The sequence below is a fragment of the Eucalyptus grandis genome, chromosome 9 (assembly GCF_016545825.1).
Source record: "Eucalyptus grandis isolate ANBG69807.140 chromosome 9, ASM1654582v1, whole genome shotgun sequence".
In the NCBI taxonomy this organism is placed as follows: domain Eukaryota; kingdom Viridiplantae; phylum Streptophyta; class Magnoliopsida; order Myrtales; family Myrtaceae; genus Eucalyptus; species Eucalyptus grandis.
Window position 1 is genome coordinate 36,294,162 of NC_052620.1, and position 25,313 is coordinate 36,319,474.

Below are 25,313 nucleotides of genomic sequence, written 5' to 3' on the forward strand. Positions count from 1 at the left end.
AACATTTAATCACTTTTTTTAAGAATATGAAGGTACAATCAACCTAAGTTAATTTTACGAAATCTATTGCCCAAAATTGCACTTAGGAATCAAGATGTGACATTAGCCTATGACAAATTTGATTCTCAAGTTAATTAGGTAGGAATGCCTTTTCTTTTCTTTTCTTTTTTCTTTTTTTGCTTGACGAAGATTAAGTAGGAATGCTTGCTTCCCTCTTAATGAGACATTATTTCTACTGCTTATAGGATGTAACCTATTAGGTTTTTCAACCTCACAAGTTAAGACACTAAGTGAAGAAAATAGTGGTACATTGAATGCATGATTATATTAAATCAAATGGATGAGGTTGTAGTTACTTCCCAAAACATTTAATCGCTTTTTTTTAGAATATGAAGGTACAATCAACCTAAGTTAATTTTACGAAAATCTATTGCCCAAAATTACACTTAGGAATCAAGAAGTGACATTAGCCTATGATACATTTTATTCTCAAGTTAATTAGGTAGGAATGCCTTTTCTTTTCTTTTTTTTTTTTTTTTTTTCGCTTGACAAAGATTAAATAGGAATGCTTGCTTCCCTCTTAATGCGACATTATTTCTACTGCTTATAGGATGTGACCTTTGATCTCGATTTTTGTGTTTAATTACTTTTTTTTTGGGTGTTTAGAAGGGAGAATGTCCCTTCTTTATTTTTTTACATGATTGAATTTTATCGTTTAGTTGACTTAGCATGGGACCTATTAGGTTTTTCAACCTCACAATTCAAGACACTCTCAAAGAAAATAGTGGTACATTGAATGCATGATTATATTAAATCAAATGGATGAGGTTGTAGTTACTTCCCAAAACATTTAATCACTTTTTTTTAGAATATGAAGGTACAATCAACCTAAGTTAATTTCACGAAATCTATTGCCCAAAATTGCACTTAGGAATCAAGATGTGACTTTAGCCTATGATACATTTGATTTCAAGTTAATTAGGTAGGAATGCCCTTTCTTTTGTTTTTTACTCTCTTTTTTCGCTTGACGAAGATTAAGTAGGAATGCTTGCTTCCCTCTTAATGCGACATTATTTCTACGGTTATAGGATGTGACCTTTGATCTCGATTTTTGTGTTTAATTACTTTTTTTGGGGGGTGTTTAGAAGGGAGAAAGTCCCTTATTTATTTTTTTACATGATCGAATCTTATCGTTTAGTTGACTTAGCATAGGACCTATTAGGTTTCTCAACCTCGCAAGTCAAGACACACTCAAAGAAAATAGTGGTACATTGAATGCATGATTATATTAAATCAAATGGATGAGGTTATAGTTACTTCATAAAACATTTAGTCACTTTTTTTTTTAGAATATGAAGGTACAATCAACCTAAGTTAATTTCACGAAATCGGGATAATCTAATGGTGCCCATAAGTTGTGTGCACTCAGGAATCAAGATCCGCGATCACTTAGCCTATGAAACATTTGATTCTCAAGTTAATTAGGTCCGAGTGCCTTTTCTTTTTTTTTTTTTCGTGGCTCGTCGGAAGATTAAGTAGGAATGCTTGCTTCCCTCTTAACATTATTTCTACAGCTTATAGGATGTGACCTTTGATCTCGATTTTTGTGTTTAATTACTTTTTTTTTTTTTGACCTCAACCCCGGTGTTTCAAACCCCGACCCCGACCCCGCCACTCCACCCGTAGCTTCGACCCCGACCCCGAATGGGACTGGACCCCCGAATGGTTCCTTCTTTATTTTTTTACATGATCGAATCTTATCGTTTAGTTGACTTAGCGTGGGACCTAATTTCTTTTTCAACCTCGTTTCCATGAAGCCATCCAAGACAAAACACGTTGTTTTCTTAAGGAGGACCAAAAAACGAAAATATTTTTTTACATTGAATGCATGATTATATTAAATCAAATGGATGAGGTTATAGTTACTGGCACCAAAACATTTAATCACTTTTTTTTAGAAACTTTTGGCACCAAGGTACAATCAACCTGGCACCATTAGTTAATTTCACGAAATCTATTGCCCAAAATTGCACTTAGGAATCAAGATGCGACATTAGCCTATGATACATTTGATTCTCAAGCTTAAGCTTGAGCTCAGCTTTTTAAGTACTCTACATGCTCAAACTTACCCTAGCTTTAAACTGTCGTGATGCTAAATCATCTTCAATTTTCTTATGAATATGGTCATATATCTTTCTATTAATCACAATAATTGGCTGTGAATTTTACTTATAAATTTGAAATTTTTCAAGGGAATCTATACCCTCGTGCAAAGCTGCCCCCTTATTTTTTGTATTTAAGACTAAGCACAAACGAAAAAGCAAACACATGATCTGATGTTGCTTCAACCTCCATCTTGTGGTTTTGCTCCAAAATAAACCTGATGTATATTGATATTTGCAACTAATAGAAAGATGATAGCTAGGCTAATGTTAACCCTACTGATTATGCAGATTGCTCTTCCTTTGAGCCACTTACACATGCATGAGATTCAGAAGATGTCTTTTGGGCTTCCAGGTAGCTAGATCTCCAAGCTCATGCTTCTGAATTATAAAAAGGAGAAAATAGTCACCTCATAAAATGATATTATTGTACCTAAATTTAATAAGTTATTTGACATCTCTCTCTCTCTCTCTCTCCAAATTTTCCCTTGTAAAGTAACACATTTATCTGCAATCCGTAAAAACATACTAAGCTAATACCTTGCATCACCACCTGATATTTTTGTGCTAAACGTGTTCTAGGATCCTAGCTTATCATAAATATAGCTTTAACTACTTAATTGTCTAATGGGTCACAATAATCAAGTATTGAATGCATTGAGATTAACTTGATTTTAATACTTGAGCCACTTAAATCAATTAAGCTGCTTAAATTAGGGCTAATGAGCTCTCGAGAGCAATTTGATTCAAGTAATATCAATTCCAAAATTTGATTTTCTTCTGAACTTCACAAGAAGTGAATCACTGCAACCTAGTAACGAAGTTGTTCCACAGTGGTGAACGAGTCAAGGTCGATATGCTTGGCAAACATTGTGTCTCTTCTTGGTGAGATGTACATAAAGTCGTTGCTAGCTTATACAAAACTGGAGAATTTCCATGCTCTGATTTCGGCATCAAATGTTTAGTAGAGTTAAAACTGGAGAAACATCAAGTTAGTGCGAAATTAAATATATGAGCAGGGTCAAGATACAAGAAAAATCACGCATGAAAAGAGAGCAGGTATTTCTAGAATTCTCTCTCTTCCCTCTTGTGTCTATATATTACGACGCCTCCGGTCTCTTCCCTTCGTTCCTCGTACTATACTGCGAATCAAAGCAAGCTCAGAGAGAGAGAGAGAGAGAGAGAGAATGGAATCGCTTGATGAAACTGAAGCAACCCTAAGAGGCCAAGCACATATATAGAAACTCATGTATGCATACGCTGACTCGATGGTGCTGAAATGCGCGGTCGAGCTCCGAGAACCCAACATCATCCATTCTTACGGCGGTGGGCCCGTCACTCTAGCCCAAATAGCCTCCCGCATTCCCTCCCCATCCCCCAGAACCGCCTACTTGGCACGCATCATGAGATTCCTTGTCCGTAAGAACATCTTCTCCGCTAATCGTTGCCAACCTGACGGCGGCCATGAGAGTCACGAGACACTCTACAGCCTCACCACATCGTCGAGATGGCTCCTCCAGGGGCCCAGGTCCGAGCTCAGCCTTGCGCCGTTGGTGTTGATGGAAAACCACCCATGGGTGATGTCCCCATGGCATTACTTTGGCGACTGCATCAAGACCGGCGGCATCGCATTTGAGATGGCTCACGGCCGCAAGGTTTGGGACTTCGCATCGGAGAATCCCGAGTTCAACCGCTTGTTCAACGATGGGATGGCGTGTCTGAGTGGGGTCGTGGTTAGGGGCATCGTGGAAGTGTATAAGGACGGCTTCGAGAGCATTGGATCTTTGGTCGACGTCGGAGGGGGGGTCGGCAAGACCCTGGCCGAGATCATTAAGTCATTTTCACACATTCAGGGGATTAATTTTGATCTACCTCATGTCGTTGCGACAGCACCAGCGCACGACGGAGTCACTCATGTTGGAGGAAACATGTTTGAGACCATACCGCATGCTGATGCAGTTTTCATGAAAGTAAGTTTTATTGCCAAATACTTTATACATATTAATTAATTTGTGAATTTTGCATTTTTCCTATGGCACGTGATCAATTTTTTTCTTTTTTCTATCCTTTTAATGTGTCAAAAGGGTGGGAATCCATGAAGTGCGATAACAATTCTGTTTGAGTAATGCCATAGTCAAGGGAGAAATTATTCATAGTCTATAAATTATATGGGGTCAAGCGCAAGCCTATCTAGATTCTTAGTCATATAAGTCTTATTATGAAACTCGCATAACTAATGTTTAAATTATATTGATCCACATGATTTATAAGCCACACAATGACTTTTCCAGTTAATGTGTAATTTTTTCTTTTTGAAATGTGCATCTTTTCATTTTGTAATTCGTGTTCACCTTATTCGGTAGAAAGAGTTTAGTTGCCTGCAACTACTCATTTATTTATTTTACACCTCTAAGATCTACATTTTCTGCCATCTTACAAGCGTTCTAAATTGATGTGCTGACGTATTGACTTTTCCTTTATATCTTTATTTATGGGAATCAAGTTTATAGTAAAATAGTTCCATGTGACTCTGTTTGTTCAATAAAGTAAACACACACTATATGCATAGCATCTAGAAGTCCTAGCCATGTTCTAAATTATTTGCGACAAATATATCGGATTTTGCATTATTCTTGTATCTAGTTTGTTACATTAGTAAATAAGTTTTGTGTAACCTCAAACTAGCACTATGTATAAGCCATACATACAAGCATGGTAGGGACCAAGCATCTTGTTTTTGAATAAAAAGGCTTTATTTTTCTCCATTTTTTATTGGTGAAAATTTCCTCTTATTAATCTTTTAATTGACGGGATTTCAAAAGTTTCTAGATAACTCCCACAAAACTCAGCGGCTTTATTTTTTTCTATCCCTAATTGAAAGGTAGCTCCTTCAAAATGGAGATCTGATTAATGGTTATAAATATGAATATTACACACATATATATTATATACACACATGCAAAAACACAAACTTATCCAAATATTGGTGTGGGGATGTCCTTTTTCTAGGGGTGTGCTTCGTTTCCAGTTCAACTTAAGAATTGGATCATTGGTTGATTCCCACCAAATTTGGTCCAATTGATATGGAACAGGGAATTATCAATTTGACTCTTAGTTCTTCCACAAACTAGACCTATCTGGCCCATAGTATAATTTTTTTTTTTTTTTTTTTTTATTCGGGAAGGGAAAAAGTATATATTATTTTGAAAGTTGTTTCTTCTTTTTAGTAGTAACTTACCTGTGATTAGTAATTTCACACTGCACTAGAGTAACTTTCAATATATTTAGGCACTTTTGAGAAAGAAAATTAAACATTCTCAAAAAATAAACAACACCACTGATTCTGGAGACAACCTTGAACTGATTGGTCTAGTCTAGGATGCTGTCCATCGTGGGATCGGACCAACCGATCATCCTTACTCTCTTTAATCCAACTATCAAAATATTGGTTAAAGAATACATATTCCAATAGAAATGGGGGAAACACAGCCTTAAACTTAACATTAAAAAAAAAACCCTCAAAAAGTTAAAAACCTTGTCATAGGCCCTTGAAATTGGCCCACATCTCCTCTCCCCTATCGCCTCGCTCTCTCCCACTCTTCTTTGCATACCATCAGCTACTCACCATCGAACCGTCACATCACCGATAACCCTCCTCTTCAACCACCTTAATCAACATCCTCTCTCTCTCTCTCCCATCACGACCTCAGGCCACCATTGATCTAACCTCTATATTTTACAAGCCCATTGCCTGTGCCTCATTGAGACCTCAGGTCTGAGATCACCAAGGTGATAATGAGGTCACCATCTCGGAGTTAAAGAGAGAGGGACAATGAGAGATAGTGTACATCTTGGGCAAGAGGGTTAGTTCTATGGGTGGCACAAAAACATCTCAGGCCTAGTGTATTAATGACAATTTCAGTGGGTTTTGCTAAGTTGCCTTCTATGTAGAGAAAGCGAGAGAGTGGATATATATTTATTTTTTCCTTTCTTTGAAAACGTGGGGTTACATTTTAGCCAATGATGTCAACTCTCCATAAGCACAAAGATTACAAAATGAACACACTAATGAAGTAATGTAAAAAGAAACCATGATTCTTGATTCTAGTAATTCTCTATCTTTTGTTTTACAGGGGATCATGCATGATTGGGGGATGAAGATTGCATTAAGATTTTGAAGAATTTGAAAAGCAATCCTAAAAAAGAATGGCAAGGTAATCATAGTTGATGTTGTGTTGAAACCAAACGGCAATAACATGTTCGATGAGAACGGATTGGTGTTGGATCTGGTCATGATGGCGCATTGCTCGGGCGGTAAGGAGAGGGATGAACTCAAATGGAAGAAGATCTTGGAGGAGGGAGGGTTTCCTCGCTACAACATCATCAAAACCCCTTCCTTGTCATCCATCATTGAAGCCTATCCTCTGTGATTTGGTCACGCTATAATTATGTAAGAAAAATAAATGTGAGTCTTATGCTCTTTCAATGAAAGATTTTAGTAGAAGGTCTCTTGATCTAAGACCAAGTTTACCAATTCCTATCTATGAATAAATTAGGTACTATGTTTTGGCTTACTAATCAATGTGGTTTGTAATCATTTATAGAGGATTATTCTCATATAAATGCTTTCTAGGTACATAGATTATTACAGGTGGAGGCCAGTTAATCAACCAATTGATGCCCTTTCGATAAAAAACCTAAATAAAATATTGAGAGAAATATTTTAGAAAATCTTGTTTAAACCCTATCTTGTTTAAACCCTAAACTTTGATTCTTTTTGGATTTTCAAGTTTTTTCTAGGCATTTGTGGAAAATGAAAATCACTTTTCAGGCTTTTTCTATTTTGGAAAATTTAAATTATTTTTAGATTTTTCTGATCTTTTCAATATAAGAAAAAAAAAAACAAGGTTATATTATATTATTAAAAAAAGGTCGGAAACGATCCGGGTAGCCAAACCCACAGCCGGACTGAGCCTAATACGCAGGCCCAGTTCGGTCCCCTCCCAAAATGAAGCCCATCCGAGAAGGAATCAAAAAGACGGCCATCCCAAAGCAAAGGAGACCCCTAAACCAGCCCAAATCTTTTCTCTCTTCTAAAGCCCACTACGGCTGAGCTCTCTTTGAGCCCAAAAGAAGCCAAGCTTTTTCTCAGTCAAACCAAAACCCAGATCTTCTTGAGCCCAACAGACCCCTATCAACACTCAAGCCCACTCTAGCCAATCCCACGTCTTCCCCCTCACGGCTTCGCAGAAGCATTTCCTTGCCCGAACGCGCGCCTCCTCCTTTCCCAAGGTCCAAGAACAATGGCTCACGCAAACAGCTACAAGGACCCTGGTTTTAATTAGAGTAGTTGAAACACAATACAGGCCGCGTCAAGCCACGGCGCGGCTGTCAAATGTGGCCAAAACCACCACCGCCCCTCGTCTTCCCCAACCAAGAACCGGCCACCCGCAGAAACATGTCGCGCACCGAAAGAAACCGCCACAGAAGGGCATTCAAAGCAAAGGGCGGCGGTGGAAAATCTACCGGAACACATTTCACAAACCACGAATACTAAAAACGGACGGAGGCCTAAGAATAAGTGTGTACATTTCAGTTACACATTTCGTCGAACAAGCGGAGGGCGTCAGCTGAAAGGAGGCTTCGAACTCGTCCAACACACGAACTTAGACCAAAATCAGCAATTAATGAACGAGCGAGGTTCAAGCTCGGCACAGGGACAACTCATTTATACTCAGTATTAACAGAAGGACAGCAAGTTTCGGGCACAATGAAGACCATGAACAAGCGTCTAGTTTAGGTAATTTATCGAACACTCAGAATACGCAAAGTGAGGGGTGAGAAACAGGGACGACCGAGCCGAGCTCGAGCCGGGATTCCGAAGAAACGACACATACGACCCCAGAACAGCAGCACAAGCGCAGGGAAGGCCGGAAACTCGCGCAAGCCAGGCAAAGGCAGCGCCATTTGGTAAACACGAAACAGAACACGAGGAGAAGGGAATGGAGGCTGTCGGACGGTGGACGAGCTCGATGGATCGGGCTACGTCCGTCCGCCTCGCTCGTCCCCCAGCCGGGATCCTCGGGAAACCGGCCCCCCAAGATCGGAAAAGTCGAAAACCGGCGAAAACTCGAGGTCGGAACCTACCGAGGATCGGCACAAGGGAAGAGGGGAAACTTCCATATGCTATTGACTCCGGCGAAGGCACAGTGGTCGCCGGGGGCTCAGTCGCTCCCCGCTTCCTCTCCCTCCCCGGCCTCCTTTCTCTTTATAGACCCATCGCGTCGCACGTGGGGCGGGCGGGTTTGTCGCCGACCGGGAGTCCGGCGAGCTGCCCGCCATCGCGTCGCCGGTCTGCCCCCTTGCCCGCTCTGCAGCTCCCGTCTTCTCCTCTCCGTGTCTTCAGTCACGCTCGTCCTCGATGGCGTGAGGAAGAAGAGAAGAGAAAGGGGGCCGGGCCAAGGGAAATGTGTTGGGCGAGATGGGCCCTGGGCCCAGAAGGGGGAAGAAAAGGAAATGGGGCTGTGGCGAAGGCCCAGCCCCCGTGGGCTTATTTTCTTTTTGTTGAAAGATTTTTTATTTAAGGTAAAATAAGGGAAGATAAAATGAAAAATATAACTTAGAAGATGCAAATAATATTAATGTCTAGGTGATGTGAAAAATATTTTTGATAGGCCAAATTGGTGTCTAGTTTTCTATGAAGTTTAATTTAGGTGTCAATAATAGATGTCATATATTTGAAATAATTGTTTGAACCCTTGTTATGGATGAGATAGTTAATAAATGAAATTGAACAGGTGATGCGCATATAAATACATCAATGGACGTTGTGAGTTACTGGTTAAATTAGTGTGGTCATTCTTCTTAGCACATGTAAATGAGAAAAATGAAGAACATTTTCTCCTATCTAGTTATCCACCAATGCGATTATACTGACCTCATAACAATCGGAAATATAAAGGGACAAGTGACAAGGGAAACAAAAGTTGCCAATTTATGTGTTTACCATCTATTTTTAGCAGTGATGTTAATTCACTTTTTCTTCCTCTTACATCCATCGGTACTTGATATGAAATGAGTACATGAATATCGGGTTGCGCTCTAAAAGACCATAACAACTTTGAAATATAAATTAAAAATTCTATTATCTCAAAAGGTTTGTAGTAGGAAACTGCTCTACATATAACAATGAACGCTGATTTGACACGGTGCAAATCACTAGTAGGTAACCACTCAGAGTTCTAGGTACCATAAAGATTTTGATTCGGGTCGCATCAGGTTGGAACACAAACCCAAATCCAAACCGAAATAAATAAGTTTATGACTAGAAGTCTAGGAAGGCGTTCTCAATGATTAATTCAATATTTATGGTATGGTCTAATCTCCTTCCACTGCTCTTATGTAAGGGTCACGGGTCGGTCAAACATGATCAATCAAACACCGTGCAACCTTAAGATTTGTGGTCCAAAGTCAGCCTTTTTATTCACATGCACAAACACAAGGGTCAACATCATAAAGCGGCAAATGTATTCAATATGAATGAGCTGAGCTCAAATGAGGGAGAGGGACCCCTACAAGTTTGGGTATAATCCCGGCCGTTGATCGTCCCTCCGATTCAACGGTGGAGTTTGAATTGTGTCAAGTCTACACATCAAGCCACTCAATGGTTGCAAGCATTGGGAAATAGCCATAGGCGCAAGTCAGAAGCAAGATCATGGTCAGCATGGGCAAGCGTGGGTGCCTGACACAGAGTAGGTGAACAACTCTAGGTTGTGCAAGGCTGACCAAGCATTGATCAGGAGTCGGTCACTGGTCGTGCATGAATCATTCCCCGTATCGTGCATGGATGGATCAAGCACACTCACGGATCGCGCATGGATCGGTCAATAATTTATTAGGGATCAATCAGGGCTGTTCGTGAGCAAGCCCTTATGCGTGACATGGCTGAATCACAGACGGTCTTGGACATGCTTCGTCTGTTGGCCGTGTTATAAGCATGTAAGATTGATTTTTAATATCTTATGATTTTGGCTTTGCCTTCTCTTTTCTGTGTGCATTGATTTTTGAGAAGCAGAGTAATCTGATCTCCATCAATTACCATTTAGTCTTCATTTAGAGATATATTGTTTCGGATGCTCATTGTGCATTTCACACGTATAATTCTGATGTGGGGCATTGTGTCACTTGTGAAGACCAAAAGTGGAACTTTTGCTCCATACCTCAACCTAGTCGTGTGAATGAATTTGATTAGTATTTTATGTATAACTTCTTGTTGATCAGCTAGTGCTTGCCAACTTTTCTTCTATTTGTCAAGAGTCTGTTGAGGACTATACATCCGATTGAACAACAATTTGCAGGTTCTAAACATAGATAAAAGGATCACTAGACGTTTGCAACAAGTGATTCTAGTGTCACAAATTGAAGGAGGAGATTTGTAGTGTGGGAACATTTTAAAATGATTCATAATCAAGAAAATGTTGGATGTTTATATTGTGGGGCCCTTATTAGTTGTTCTAGTAGTCAAAGAGACCAATTCAATGTATCATTATTTAGCTAAATGTAAGTAATACCCATATGCAACTATTGAGAAAAGGCAAAAAAAGTTCCTCAGGTTAATTTGTTAAGGTCAGTAGTTCATCTGGTTCACGTGAATTTGACCAAAATGCTAGTCAAAAAGACCTAGCGACCATTTTATCCTTGATGAATTACCTTCAAATTTGTAGAAAATGAGGAATTTCAACATTCATGAATAGAATCTAGCAATAGTTTTTTCATCCCATCACATGACACATTGAGGCATCACTGTTACAATATGGACAAAATGACAAAGCAAAACATCAGATCCTTCAACCTCCATTTTGTGGTTTTGCTCTAGAGAAAACCTAACATACAATGAATTTAGCATGTCTATTAACTCTCCAAATTTCCCTTCAAAAGTAATGATATTTGTAACTAATGGAAAGATAATGGCTAGGTTAATACTAGTCCTACTGATTGTGCAAACTACTCTTCTTTTTGCCACCTGCACATGACAAAAACTTAGACTCAACTGGTTCATGATATGGGTTTCCAAGTAGCTAGGTCTCTAAGCTTGTGCTTCTTAGTTCAATAAGTTATTTGACATCTCTCTCCATATTTTCTATCGTAAAGTAACACATTTATCTTTAATCCTTGGAAACATACTAAGCTAATACTTTGTAACTTTACCACCTAATATTTTTGTGCTTGACATGTGCTTGGATACAAGTTTATCATAAAAAAAAAAATAGCTTTAAATACTTAAATGGCTAATGGTTCACATTTATCAAGTACTAAATACATTTAGATTAACTTGATTTAAACACTCGAGCCACTTAAATCAATTAAGTTACTTAAATTAGGGCTAGTGACCTTTTGCGAGTAGTCAATTTCAAAATTTGATATTCATCTAAACTTCACAGGAAGTGAATGGCCTTGACTTAGTAACAAAGTTGCTCCAAAGCGGTCAACAAGTCAAGAGTCGATTTGCTCGGTAAGCATCGTGTCCACATTTTTGTGATATGTACATAAAAATCGTAATTGGCTAAAACAAAACCAGAGAAGTTTAAAGCTCTAATTTTGCTGCAAATATTTAGTGGAGTTAAAACTGGAAAAAAAAATTATAAAGTTGGTACGAAACTAAATATTTAAGTGGGGTCAAGATAAAAGAAAAATCGCGCATGAAAAGAAAGAAGGCACTTTCAATATTCTCTCCCCTTTTGTCAAAGATTGAAATGGAACGTGCATGATGCAACTGCAACCTCTCTCTCTCTCTCTCTCTCTCTCTCTCTCTCTCTCTGTAGAGTGAGGCTGAAGAGAAAGCATGGGAACTGCGTCCAGAGCACTGATTCTCCACAGGTTGGGAGACTTTTTTGCTTAGCTTTTTGCGTTTTGCCAACCTTCATTTACCGTCATAAGCAGTTTTCTATTTAATTTTTTTATAGTCTCTTTCCACTTTCTAGTTTGACACTTTCATATACCTAAATGTGTTATGGCTAAGACTATCACCTGAAGGGAGTGAATTTGTGATGTTGCAGAATTTAAATTAATATTGCAACTAAACAGTCCCTGGGATAATAAGTGCAAAGGTCAAATTTTACCAGTATGCAATTTCTATTGCAATTAAATATATAGAAAGTAAGGAATAAAAAATTGCACATAAAAGGTTATAATGGTTTAGCTTTTGCAAGCTTATGTCCACTCTTCCGCGTTGACAGCTTATTGCCTAAAATCCACTATTAAGAACCAATCATAGGTCATAAGATTTGAGCGGTGAATACTCAAGCTCATGTGAATAACTCCTTACACATTCTCAACTTCTAAATGATTATACAATGTCACTCACAGACATGAATGTATTAGATCACATAACACTCTTCCGCTTTGACAGCTTATTGTCATTAACCCTTCCAGCTTCAAGATCTACTTTTATACTCCTCCTAATCCAAGCTGACCTTTAGACAAATCTCCAGAGGATTATCCAACAAATCTACCTGTTGGCCTGGATTTTGCTTAAAATGTCTGATTACTTCAAGATCATTGAAGATGATGCATCACACAAATTTCGTTGCCCATACAGTAGTTTGGGTTTGCATAAGTCAAGTGCTTTAACTTAGAAAGAATGTTTCACCTCAAGTACACATAGGTTCACGACTCAGGGTTTGTAATGTAGGATGGGATCTCAGTCCTCATCCGGGTCGTACTCCGGGTCATCCTTGGGATCTTCTTTGGACTCTTTCTCCAGTTCCTCACCAAGGTCCTCCTCTTCAGGTTCTTCCTCCTTTGGTTCCTCCTCCCAGTTCTCTTATGGGTACACTTCTTCTTGTTCGACCTCTCATTCTGGCATGCTCCAGCTGGAGTCTACTGCTGATTGCTTAGGAGAGTTGGTGTCACTCTCGAGCTTGAGATCTCTAGCATCAGTCACTGCTCCATCCTTAGGATCTATTGTCCCTTCCTCGAATGCTTCCTCTAAAACAAATAGAGGTACATTACCTTTCAGAATAGGACCTTCCCTTCGCAAATCATGATACTCACGGTACCACAACCGATACTCGTGGGCCTCGGGTCATCTTTTCCCACGTCAACCCAAATGGTTGAATTAACCAAGACGTATTCTAGTCCTTCCGGGTGAGGGTGTATCAAGAAGTGAGTTTCTATTTCGGTGACTTTTTCAGCTACATCGAAATGCATGGGAGGACGAGGAGGTGGAGGTACTGCCCTCTAGGGACTTGAAATGTTGTCCCACAACCGGGATGAGACTAAGTCTCAGCGAGTTCTACCCTCTAAGACCCGATTATGAAGCCAATACACTCTAGAGGTTGCCTAAGCACAACATGAGTCAAAAGACTTACATTGGCTTTAGTTCCATTTTTGCAAGTCAGTATATATATTAAATATACACTATCACATCACATCACTCAATCAGATCGAATCATCGATTAATCGACTTAGTCGATTACATGTCAAGTAGACCATTTCCCAATTATTTTAATCCATACTATTCATTTTCCAAGACGATATATATATATATATATATATATATATATATATATATATATCTAGTCATCGAGTCACGTGCATTCTCTAGGGTAACATACTTAGTCACTGAGCCACATGCATTCTCCAAGGAAACATATCTAATCACAAAGTTTTGTGCATTCTCTAAGGCGACGTACTTAATCACTGAGTCACGTGCATTCTCAAAGGCGATATACCAAATCACTGAGTCACGTGCATTCTCTAAGGTGACGTACTAATCACCGAGCCACGTGCTATCCACAAGTGATTTATTTAATCTGCAAGTCACATGCATTCTCCAGGACGACACTCTAGGTCTCCGAGCCATGCATTAAGACTCTCTTTCTAATTACTATATATTAAATCCATAGGTTACGTGCATTCTCCAAGATAACCTTCTTGGTCTCCGAGCTACGTAATATAACTTTCTTTTCTATCACTTTATATATAGCCCATCAAAACATTAATGGCACTGTAGACCCACGCTCGGTCATTTCCAATCAATTACTAAAATTGAATAGCTTAGAAATAAAATCATAAAATCATATTTAATTCAATTTAGCATAATCAACACTCAAATAAATAAATGAACTGCACTATGATAGTCAGCATAAAATTCCGGTTGTTGGCGATCCCTGCCTAATTTTCGAAAAATAAATAAATAATTAAATAATTCAGAAAATTATTAAATAAATACAATAAATCAAATTTAGGCCCATAATGCCTAATTAGAAGCCGAGATGACCCTGGAAAATTACCGAGACTCGTTTAATAAATAATGGGGCTTGTCTACTTGTTAATTACATTAACCATTTGCCTAACATGCAAAGGTAAATCCCTAATTTAATTATTATAATATAATCTATCTACCTAATTGCACTTAATTAAATCTAATCAAACCATAAGCATCATTAGCATACTAATGAGGGATTAGTGAGCAAAACTCACTCATTTAATCATCCGTTCGGATCGAAACGTCAGGAACGTTGCGGGGACGTTTTTCTCCAAAGCAGGCCTAAGATCCGAGGTCCGGAAACACCTCACAACGGGCTTGGAAGCTGCTATGAGACCCACTAAAATATTGATCTAATCTTGCTAAAAATGAGAGGAAATTAGCTCAGTTTAGGCGGGAATTGATCGGAAAGGAGGAAATAGGCCAAACCAGGCTAGATGTGGACTCACGGGGGTCGAACGGGGTCAGGACAGCTCCGGGTGAGCTACAACAGATTTGAAATAGCTGCTGGATTGTGGGAGGGGCGAGTGAGGCGACGAGATTGGCCGTGGTGTGCGCGGCAAGGCGGTGTGGCTCCGGCGTGCAAACGGTGATGGTGCGATAGTCTTGGCGGCGACGCGCTTTCTCCGGCTGCTCCTGCTGGTTGCTAGAGTTGAGAATGGAGGGGAGGGAAAGGGTTTGGCTGGCCAAGGGAGAAAGAGAGGGAAGTGATAAGGATGTGGGGAGACAAGGGCTCCACTTGCCTCAACTTTCCATCCCATGGTCCCCTTGACCATTTTTCAGCCAAGCATGCTTCCTTGGCTGTCCATGAGCCACCAAGGCTTGCTTCTATAAGTCCAAAGCGGTCCAAAAGTTGCGGGTGGTGGGGGCACACGAATTTGGTTTCATTTTTCCTCAATTGGACCTTGACTCAACACCAACCGGGCTCAATAAAATTAACCGATATCTCACCGATCCATTTGGCATTTTTCCACACCCATACAATCCATTTGCTTCCCAATTTTGCGATAAAAAATGATCCATGACCTTTTCCAAACAAAAAAAGTCCTATGTTGACTTTTTCCCAAAAAGTCTCGAGTTGTAGAAAAATATTTTGAGATTGAGTCAACGTTCCTAGAATTTATTGTGACATGACAGGATCTTCAATTTTTGAAATCGGACTTGAATTCGCGGTTAATTTCCATTCGACGCGTTTTTAGCGTGATCTAGGCTACCGGGTAGTTTTCAGAAATTTTAGTGCAAATGACCCATAGTCGATTTTCTTCGAGCCACAATGAATCCACTTGACTCAATGTCAACTCTTGATTGTCATGAAAATATTGAGGACTCAAATACGGACACAGGGTATCAAAACGACTGAAGAATCAATTTAGAGCCAGTCGATGAGAATTTTCTAATTTAATGGTGTCACTCACGATTAGCCACACATTTCAGTCAAATATCTATAATCTCAAATTGATTTTTAACTGTGCCGTAATGGCCTTTAAAGATGAGCACGGTCGAGAAATCGATTTTTGATTGAATTCTCAAGTCTATTGCCTTAAAATTCCTTAATGGCTTCTCTAAATAGTCTAATTATCTCGAGAATGATCAGTTCTGAGAACAACCTTATAGACATGTCAATAAAATGCCCGATTTATCTAGTAGAAAAAAGAATTAAAAATCTAGGATGTCACAATGGGCTCAAGGGATGACTTGGGGTCGCGGCTAGAGTGGAATGGATAGAGGATGGGTGCAGAAAAAGCGTGGCGCGCGTGAGGCTTGCGGGCAGCACAACGGCGAGCAGTGGTGATCCAAGTGGCTCGGCGACGGCAAGGGGCTTGAGGCTTGGTTTTTCTGCAACTTTGGGAGCTCAATTATGCCTCTAATATAGAAGGCAAGTTCGGAAGAAAAAGGAAGAAGCCAACTGCCATTGGAGGGTCCCTCCAAGCTCAAATATCCTCCCATTTGATCATTGCCTTGGTCGCCACCATGTCTGCCCTATCCTCAGCCATTTTGCAGCCACCAAGCTTCCTTAGGAAGCCAAGGTAGTGGTCCAAAGGTTGGGGGTTACGAATTTTGAAGCATTTTCCCCCAAATCTACTTCAATTTCTTCTTGAATTGATTCAATTTGGCCCCCATAAATCCAACTAAGATGTCATCGATCAAATTGACATTTTTTTCTCACCAATAGAACCGACTTGCATCCCAAAAACGCGATAAAAAATGGTCTCTTGAATTTTCCAAACAAAAACGACCCTATATTGATTTTCCACCAAAAATCTCAGTTTGCAGAAAAAATTTCGAAAGATGAGTTGATGTTCCTAAAATAAATCGTGACATGAAAAAACTTTCAATTTTTAAAATCAGACTCAAATTCACGATTAATTTCAATCTGGCACAATTTTAGCGTGACCTAGCCTACCGGATAGCTTTTAGAAATTTTAGTGCAATTGACCCGTTATCAATTTATTTCGAGTCACAATGTACATCTTCGACACATTGGTAACTCTCGATTGTTGTGAAAATCTAGAGGTTTCAATTACAGACATAGGATACCAAAACAATAGAAAAATCGATCTAGTGCCAATCGACGAGAATTTTGTAATTTGGTGGAATCACCCACTTTTTAATCACCTATCTCAGTCAAATCGACATATCTCTGATCTCTAATTGATTTTTAATTGTGCCGTAATGATCTCTGCAAATGAGCACGGTCGAGTAGTCGATCCCTAATTTGAATTCTCAAGTTTATTGCATTAAAATCCCTTAACGGCTTCACCCGATAATCTAGTTATCTTATGAGTGATCAGCTCAAAAAATAGCACTATAGGCATGGCGATGAAAGGCTCGGTTCATTTAATTGAAAAATAGAGTATGAAATTTAGAATGTCACAGTAGGCTAATTCCACATCTTGATTTCCAAGTGTAATCTGAGCAATAAATTTCGCCAAATTAACTCAACTTGATTTGAGTTTAAAAGCACCAATCTAATGAATGGTTGACTTTTCTATTTTCTGTCTCTCCCAATTTCCTCTATCAGTCATCTTCTGGTTTGACCTAGTCTCACCCTCCTCCCTCTCTCTTGTTGATTTTGTTTGTGTTTTTGTTTCATATTTTCTTTTGATTTAGATCTAGGGGTTTTCTTCTCTTAATAGAATTTTAGATCTAACAAGTTGAACTCTCTTGATCTAATTATACATCTAAGGACTATCATCTCCTAATTTAAATAAGAAAATTTAATAATTTTACTTTCGGGGATTTGATGCATTGGTGCTCTGTTTGTGTATAAGTCCTCTACATTCAGCTTCAATAGTGATCACAGAAGCATCTTGCTGAATTTGTTCTCTCATATGTCAAATCCAAGCTCGTTCAATATGTTTTAGTTGTCTTTGTACGGTGATGAAGTAAAGGACGACGAAGTGCGCATCGATAACTGGCAACACCCTATTTACTAGAAAATAAATATTTGACATGTGCTCATGATTGACGAATATATAAAATGCAATGATCGGCCACTGATTATTTTGCTTGATAAATCCATTTATATAGAACGAGCATGTGTCCAACCTACTGATGCCATGTTGATGCTTCTCGTTTTTTGGATTTGACTTTGTTTTGTACCCAACCTATTGATGCCATGTTGATGCTTCTTATTTTTTGGATTTGACTTTGTTTGGTAGTATTATGGGCTTTGTTGTGCTTCAATATTCTTTGTTATGAACTTTATGTACTTCCCATATATTCTTTATGAGCAATGAATATGATTTTTTTGGAAAAAAAATTCACATAGTTAAAAACAAAAGTGTTTAATATTCCCCAAGATGAACCTCGTCCAATTAACCTGATCATGCATTCAAAGCAACATCACCAGGTTGGAAAAATGAATCGTGCCATTTGATACTCGGTGATTGGCCTAGATGATTGGAGACGTCATGCTATCTAAAGACGCCCAGAAAATTTCTCAATCCTTTATCACAGTGACGACCTTGTGAATAAAATATGCGCTAGCTCCATTAGTACAGTGCCAAAAGCATATGGTGATGGGTCGCCTTTCCAATGCTTGCGCATCATGTCTTCTCGAATGTAAGGGTGCGGAGTTGATTTAGTCATGCATGTTGTGACTTGTGAAGTTGATAAAGAGAGAAGGTGATTTCACCCCACGGATGTCAATGGATGGACCAAAGCTAAAGAGCTCGATATCGACGGCAACCGGCATGGTCTCCTTTGCGTTGTTTGCATGAGAACCTTGTTTGAATTCCGGAGCTTTGTATTCACTAGTGACGTCATATATGACATGATTTCACTGAATTTATGAACAAATTAAGTATTTTGGTTGCATTAGCATTAGGTGGTTAAAATGGACATAAAATACAAGGGATAGAAATTGGCGACTTAAAATTAGAGTCGTGTGAAGATTACTACTAACATCAGATGCATCGAACACCTTCATTGTGCGGAAGCTCTTAATCATGTATAAATGTTAATAAATATCAACATATCAAGTAATTAGTTATAGTGATTTTAATATTTTCTCAATGTTATATTAACTTTTCATACTCGAAAAGTAATTATGTAATGATCCTAAAAGGAAAAATAACTTTTCAATATACAAGAAATTAGTACATCTATCCACATGATTAATAACTTCTTTTTTACTAAATTGGGAGAGTCTGCACTAAGCCTAATACTTAACAAGCCATTAGTCTCTGTCTACCCATGCATAGGGGCTTTGAAAGGAGGTCGCGACATTTGTGTACAGGAAAAGCTAGAAAGCATGTGATCCAACATGAGAATAATCCTCTGTGAATGATTACAAACCACATTGGTTGGTAACCTAAAACATGGTAATTGGATTATTCATAGATAGGAAACCGTAAACTTGGTCTGAGATCAAGAGACCTAAGTGAATCCAATTGCCTTAACTACTGAAGTCTTTCATAATTATAGCGTATCATAGTGGATAGGCTTCAATAATGGATTGCAAGCAAGGGGTTTTGATGATGTTGTAGCGAGGAAACCCTCCCTCCTCCAAGATCTTCTTCCATTCGGGTTCGTCCCTCTCCTTACCGCCCGAGCAAAGCGCCATCATGACCAGATCCATCACTAGTCCGGTCTTATCAAACATGCCATCACCCTCTGCTTTCAGCACAATATTTGCTATGATCACCTTGCCATTCTTTTCTGGGATTGCTTTTCTGCAATTCTTCAAAATCTTGACACAGTCTTCATCCCCCCAATCATGCATTATCTCCTGTAAAACAAACAATATAGAATTACTAGAGTCAAGAATCACGGTTTCTTTTTACACTATTTCATCAATGTGTTCATTGTGTTAATCTCTATGTTTATGAAGAGTCGACATAATTGGCTAAAATGTAACCAATGTTTTCCAAAATGGGAAAAAAAATATTCTTCTCTCTCTCGATTGCTATGCACAAAAGGCAACTCAGCTAAAACCCATTGAAATTGTTACCAATGCCTTGAGGTCTGAGATGTTTTTGCACCACTCACATGACCACCCATCTCTCGCCCAAGATGCACACTCTCACCATCCCTCTCTCTTTAACTCCAAGATGGTGACCTCATTATGACCTTGGCGATCTCAGGCTTGCGGACCCATTGAGGCACGCCGTAAAATTGAGATTTATAGGGCCTATGGTAAGGTTTTTAACTTTTTGAGGATTTTTGAATGCTAAGTTTAAGCCCATGTTTCCTCCATTCCTATTGGAATATTTTTTTTCCTCAACCACTATTTTGATAGTTGAATTAAAGAAAGTAAGGGTGATCGGTTGGTCTAGTTCCAGGATGGACAACATCGTGGACTGGACCAACCAATTCGATGTTGTCTCAGCAATTAGTGGTATCATTTATTTTCTTTCTCGAAAGTATCTAAATATATTGAAAGTTACTCTAGTATAGGATGAAATTACTAATCACATGCAAGTCACTACTAAAATAAGAAATAACTTTCATATATAATTTGTACATTTTGCCTTGCCCGAATAAAAAAAATGGAAAAAAAAATTCTATGGGCTGGATCGGTCTGGTTCGTGGAGGAATCAAGAGTTGAATCGGTTATTCCCGATTGCAAATTAATTGGACCAAATTCGGCAGGAACTGATCGACTTGTTCCGATTCCTAAGTTGAATAAGGACCAAAGTACACCCCTTAAAAAAAAGGACATCCTACAACAATATTTGGATAAGATTGTGTTTTGCGTGTGCATATATAATATGTGTGCGTGTGGTATTAATATTTGTAACCCACTATTCAGAGCTCTAGTTTGAGGAATTATCTTCCAATTAGGGATTGAAAAAAATGATGCTGCTAAATTTATGTGTGAGTTATATAGAAACTTTTGAAATCCCACCAATTAATAGACTAATCAGAGGAAATTTTCTCCAATTAGAGATGGAGAAAAATAAAGCCTTTATATTCAAAAACAAGATGCTCGGTCCCTACCATGCTTGTATGGCTTATATATAGTGCTAGATTGAGGTTACACAAAACTTATTTACCAATGTAACAAACTAGACACGTAAATAATGTGAAATCTGATATTGTCGCAAATAGTTTAGAACATGGCTAGGGCTTCTGGATACCTTTATACACATGGAGTGTGGGTTTATTTTATTGAACAAATAGAGTCACATGAAACCGTTTTCCAGTGAACTTGATTCCCCATAAATAAAGATATAAAGGAAAAACAAATACAACAACACATCAATTCAGAACGCCTATAAGACGACAGGAAAGGTAGATCATGAGTTGTAAGATAGAGAAACGAGTAGTTACAAGTAACTAAACTCCTACCAAGCCATGCGAACGCGGATTACAGAATAAAAAGATGCACATTTCAAAATGATGAAACTACACATTAACCGGAAAAGTTACCGTGTGTCTTATAAATCATGTGGATCAATATAATTTTAATCATTAATTACGCGAGTTTTATTATAAGACTTATATGTGAAGAATCTGGATAGGCTTGCGCTTGACCCCATATAATTTATAGACTATGAATAATTTTTCCCTTTACTGTGGCATTACTCGAACAGAATGTTTATAGCAGTTCATGGATTCCCACCCTCTCGACACATTAAAAGGACAAAAAATTAAAAAAGAAATTGATCATGTGTCATAGGAAAAATACAAAATTCACGAATTAATTAATATGTATAAAGTATATGGCAGTAGTACTCACCATCATGAGAACTGCATCAGCATGTGGTATAGTCTCAAACATGTTTCCTCCAACATGAGTGACTCCATCGTGCGCCGGCGCCGTTGCAACAACATGAGGTAGATCATAATTAATCCCCTGAATGTGTGGAAATGACTTAATGATCTCGACCAGGGTCTTGCCGATCCCCCCTCCGACATCGACCAAAGATCCAATGCTCTCGAAGCCGTCCTTATACACTTCTATGATGCCCCCAATCGTGATCCTGCTCACACACGCCATCCCATCGTTGAACAAGCGGTTGAACTCGGGATTCTCTGATGCGAAGTCCCAAATCTTGCGGCCGTGAGCCATCTCGAATGCAACGCCGCCGGTCTTGATGCAGTCGCCAAAGCAATGCCACGGGGACATCAACCATGGGTGGTTTAACATCAACACCACAGGCGCGAGGCTGAGCTCGAACCCGGGCCCCTGGAGGAGCCATCTCGACGATGGGGGGAGGCTGTAGAGTGTCTCGTGACTCTCATGGCCGTCATCAGGTTGGCAACGATTAGCGGAGAAGATGTTCTCACGGACAAGGAGTCTCATGATGCGTGCCAAGTAGGTGGTTTCGAGGGATGGGGAGGGAATGCGGGAGGCTATTTGGGCTAGGGTGACGGGCCCGCCGCCATAAGAATGGATAATGTCGGGTATTCGGAGCTCGACCGCGCATTTTAGCGCCATGGAGCCGGCGTATGCATTCATCAGATTCGATATGTGTGCTTGGCCTCTTAGGGTTGCTTCAATTTCATGAAGAGATTCCATTCTCTCTCTCTCTCTCTGTCTCTCACAGCTTGCTTTGATTCGCAGTATAGTACGAGGAATGAAGGGAAGAGACCAGAGGCGTCGTAATATATAGACACAAGAAGGAAGAAAAAGAATTCTAGAAGTGCCTACTCTCTTTTTATGCACGATTTTTCTTGTATCTTGACCCTACTCAAAAATTTAATGTCGCACTAACTTGATGTATCCCCAATTTTAACTCCACTTAACATTTGACACCGAAATCAGAGTTTGGAAATTCTCCGGTTTTGTATTAGCCAACAACGACTTTATGTACATCGCACAGAGAAGAGACACAATGTTTGCCAAGCAAATCGACCTTGACTTGTTCACCACCCCGGAACAACTTCATTATTAGGTTGTGGCCATTCACTTCCTGTGAAGTTCAGATGAAATTCAAATTTTGAAATTGATATTACTTGAATTAAATTGCTCTTGAAAGCTCGTTAGCCCTCATTTAAGCAGCTTAATCGATTTAAGTGGCTCAAGTATTAAAATCAAGTTAATCTCAATGTATTCAATACTTGATTAATGTAACCAATAGACAATTAAGTAGTTAATGCTATTTTTATGATAAGCTAGGATCCAAGCACACGTTTAGCACAAAAAAATCAGGGGGTGCAGTTACAAGGTACTGTAAAACCGTGTTACCGCCACTAACGTGAGCGATGACGATTTTGATAGCTGACCTTCAAGACTTTGTGACCCAGAAGTGACTCACCACAACCCTACCCACCCCCCACCCCCGCGTGTTGCATCTCTGGGCTGCAAGAGAGCGCACCCTTTTAATGTTTTCCATACTAAAAATAAGTTGCGTCTTCGGCCCCACACTCATCACGTGTCTCTCCGTTGATGGCCCACCCCGGAGACTTGCCACGCTCAAGCCAAGGTCCGTCTTGACCCACCATGGTCATTACGTTTCTCTTCTCGCACAATTTGGTTGAAGGGTAGAGCCTCTAAATTTCAGGTCGGAACTCTCTCTCGTATATAAAGGGGCAAAGCCAACCCGACCCTCACATTGCAGAAGATTATTCTAAGGACCAAGGAGACGACGCAGTCACGGGGGAACTCGAGCTCAGACCGATCATACCCCTGATCGCCAGTGCAGTTCAATTCTAATTTCTAAAACACTTTTCTCAATATTTTACTTAGGCTTCTCGATCAACCTACCACGCATCGATTGGTAGTTGGACCATAATTCGTGAATTGGCGGTGGGAAAGCCTGCGCTAAACCTAATACATAACAACTCATTAGCTTCCACCTACCCATGCGTAAGGGCTTTAGATGGAGGTTGCAACATCTATGTTCAGGAAAACCTAGAAAGCATGTGATCAATATGAGATAACCCTCTGTAAATGATTACAAACCACATGTCGTGACCTTCCAGAAGGTGAATTCAAAGAAGACTAATAGATTACTAAGTTCGAAGACTTGGCACGGACCTTCCCAAATCTTACCAATCGTGACTTAATACTAAGAAATTGATCCATTTAAACATGCAACTATACTCAATTTGGAGCCGTCACTAACCAATTAGGGTTGATTAGAAACCCAAGTAAAGTATGAAAGAATACTTTATTTTGCAAACCAAAAATTCAATAAATCTAGGGACATGATTACGCTAGATTAATTTAACGCTCTTTCGATACCTTTTCATTTTAATTTCAAAATATTTTGCAAGCAATCTTGATTAATTTTAACCTAAGCTGCTAACATGTAAATGGTGGCCATGCGGGTACACAATCAATAAAATAACATTCAATAAACCGAAGTGATAGATTGCAAGAAATTATAAACTACAACTTTATTAAAGTCTACTCTCTAAAAAAAACTTACAAAAATGCTAATAAAAAATGCATGCCCTAAACATGATTTCTAAATGACACGACACCTAATTTTTTTAAATATTAATTATAGGCAATCTTAATTTAAATTTGATATGCATGATTTCTACTCTAATGACATGTGAGATGCAATTTATATTACTTAACTTGAACTATCACAATATGTGTGCAATCTAATTCACATGATCCCAAATATGCGTGTGCTACATGATATGGAATGGATGACGTCTTCTTCTTTTTTATTAAATAATGCAACTCTGATAAATTCTCTTTTTTCTTTTAATTATATATGCAACCTACACTAAATAATAATGACATGAAATGAGATTAATTACGAATTAACCTATTAACTAACCAAGTAAATGACTTTCCTCTTTTTTTTCGATAAAAAAAAAACTACATGATAGGAATACTAAAACATTAAACCTAAAACGTGTGACTCACTAACTAAAGCGCAACATATGCCATGCGTATTAAGAAAACTATATGACCTAAATAACATTTTTTTTCCTTTTTTTGGTTTTATTAAAGGAAAATTATCCTGACATTATACGAATCTTAAAAATCAAGATGCTTGCTTTAAGCATGAAATGTGTACGGACCTAAATTCTAGATATGACATATGATGCATGATATATCGAATCAAGATATGACAAAAGATGGCCGTGACTAGGTCACCAAAATGTATGTCTCACGGCTCAATATTTTTTTATTACTATGACTTAATATGACAAATTTTCTAATCGGATAACGATTAAATATGACAAAACAAATCAAGTCAGAATCACAAGCTAAGAATCCGAATATTTGAACTGAATTTAGTCTAAAGAGATTACCTAGTCCAAGTTTTCTCAAGGGGACGTCGGCGAGGCTTGCAAATCGTAATCAGTGATCTGGAGGAACGATTGCTGAACGTCCTCTCTACTTGTGTGATGGCGGAATGAATTATATCCCCCAACGCTCGGCCTTCTTTTGATTATCCTCCATGTGGACGTGTTGGAAGTTTCTGGGGGAGCTCTTTAAAAATTTGCTAGCCACTTGGACAACACGG

General features: G+C 38.9%; 2 protein-coding genes across 2 annotated transcripts; one reads left to right on the top strand and one right to left on the bottom strand.

Moving 5' to 3' along the window:
* Window positions 1–3,349: 3,349 nt before the first annotated feature.
* LOC104424882 (xanthohumol 4-O-methyltransferase) lies at window positions 3,350–6,661 on the top strand. The gene is given in 4 exon segments (XM_039301585.1): window positions 3,350–4,132; window positions 6,296–6,311; window positions 6,314–6,347; window positions 6,349–6,661. Coding segments are annotated over 4 exon segments (1,077 nt in total). The 3' UTR covers window positions 6,593–6,661.
* Window positions 6,662–19,242: 12,581 nt separating this feature from the next.
* On the bottom strand, window positions 19,243–22,399 carry LOC104424880 (xanthohumol 4-O-methyltransferase). Its single transcript, XM_039301584.1, has 2 exons — window positions 21,617–22,399; window positions 19,243–19,663 (listed from the first exon to the last, which is right to left on the bottom strand). The coding sequence occupies exons 1-2, from the start codon at window positions 22,397–22,399 to the stop codon at window positions 19,364–19,366; spliced, it is 1,083 nt and encodes a 360-aa protein (XP_039157518.1). The 3' UTR covers window positions 19,243–19,363.
* Window positions 22,400–25,313: the final 2,914 nt, after the last annotated feature.

Excerpts from the sequence above, each read along its gene's own strand:
- LOC104424880 (XM_039301584.1), bottom strand. The coding sequence starts at position 22,399 with ATGGAATCTCTTCATGAAATTGAAGCAACCCTAAGAGGCCAAGCACAC. Across the intron at positions 19,664-21,616 it reads CTGATGCAGTTCTCATGATG|GAGATAATGCATGATTGGGG; the intron begins GTGAGTACTACT and ends TTTGTTTTACAG.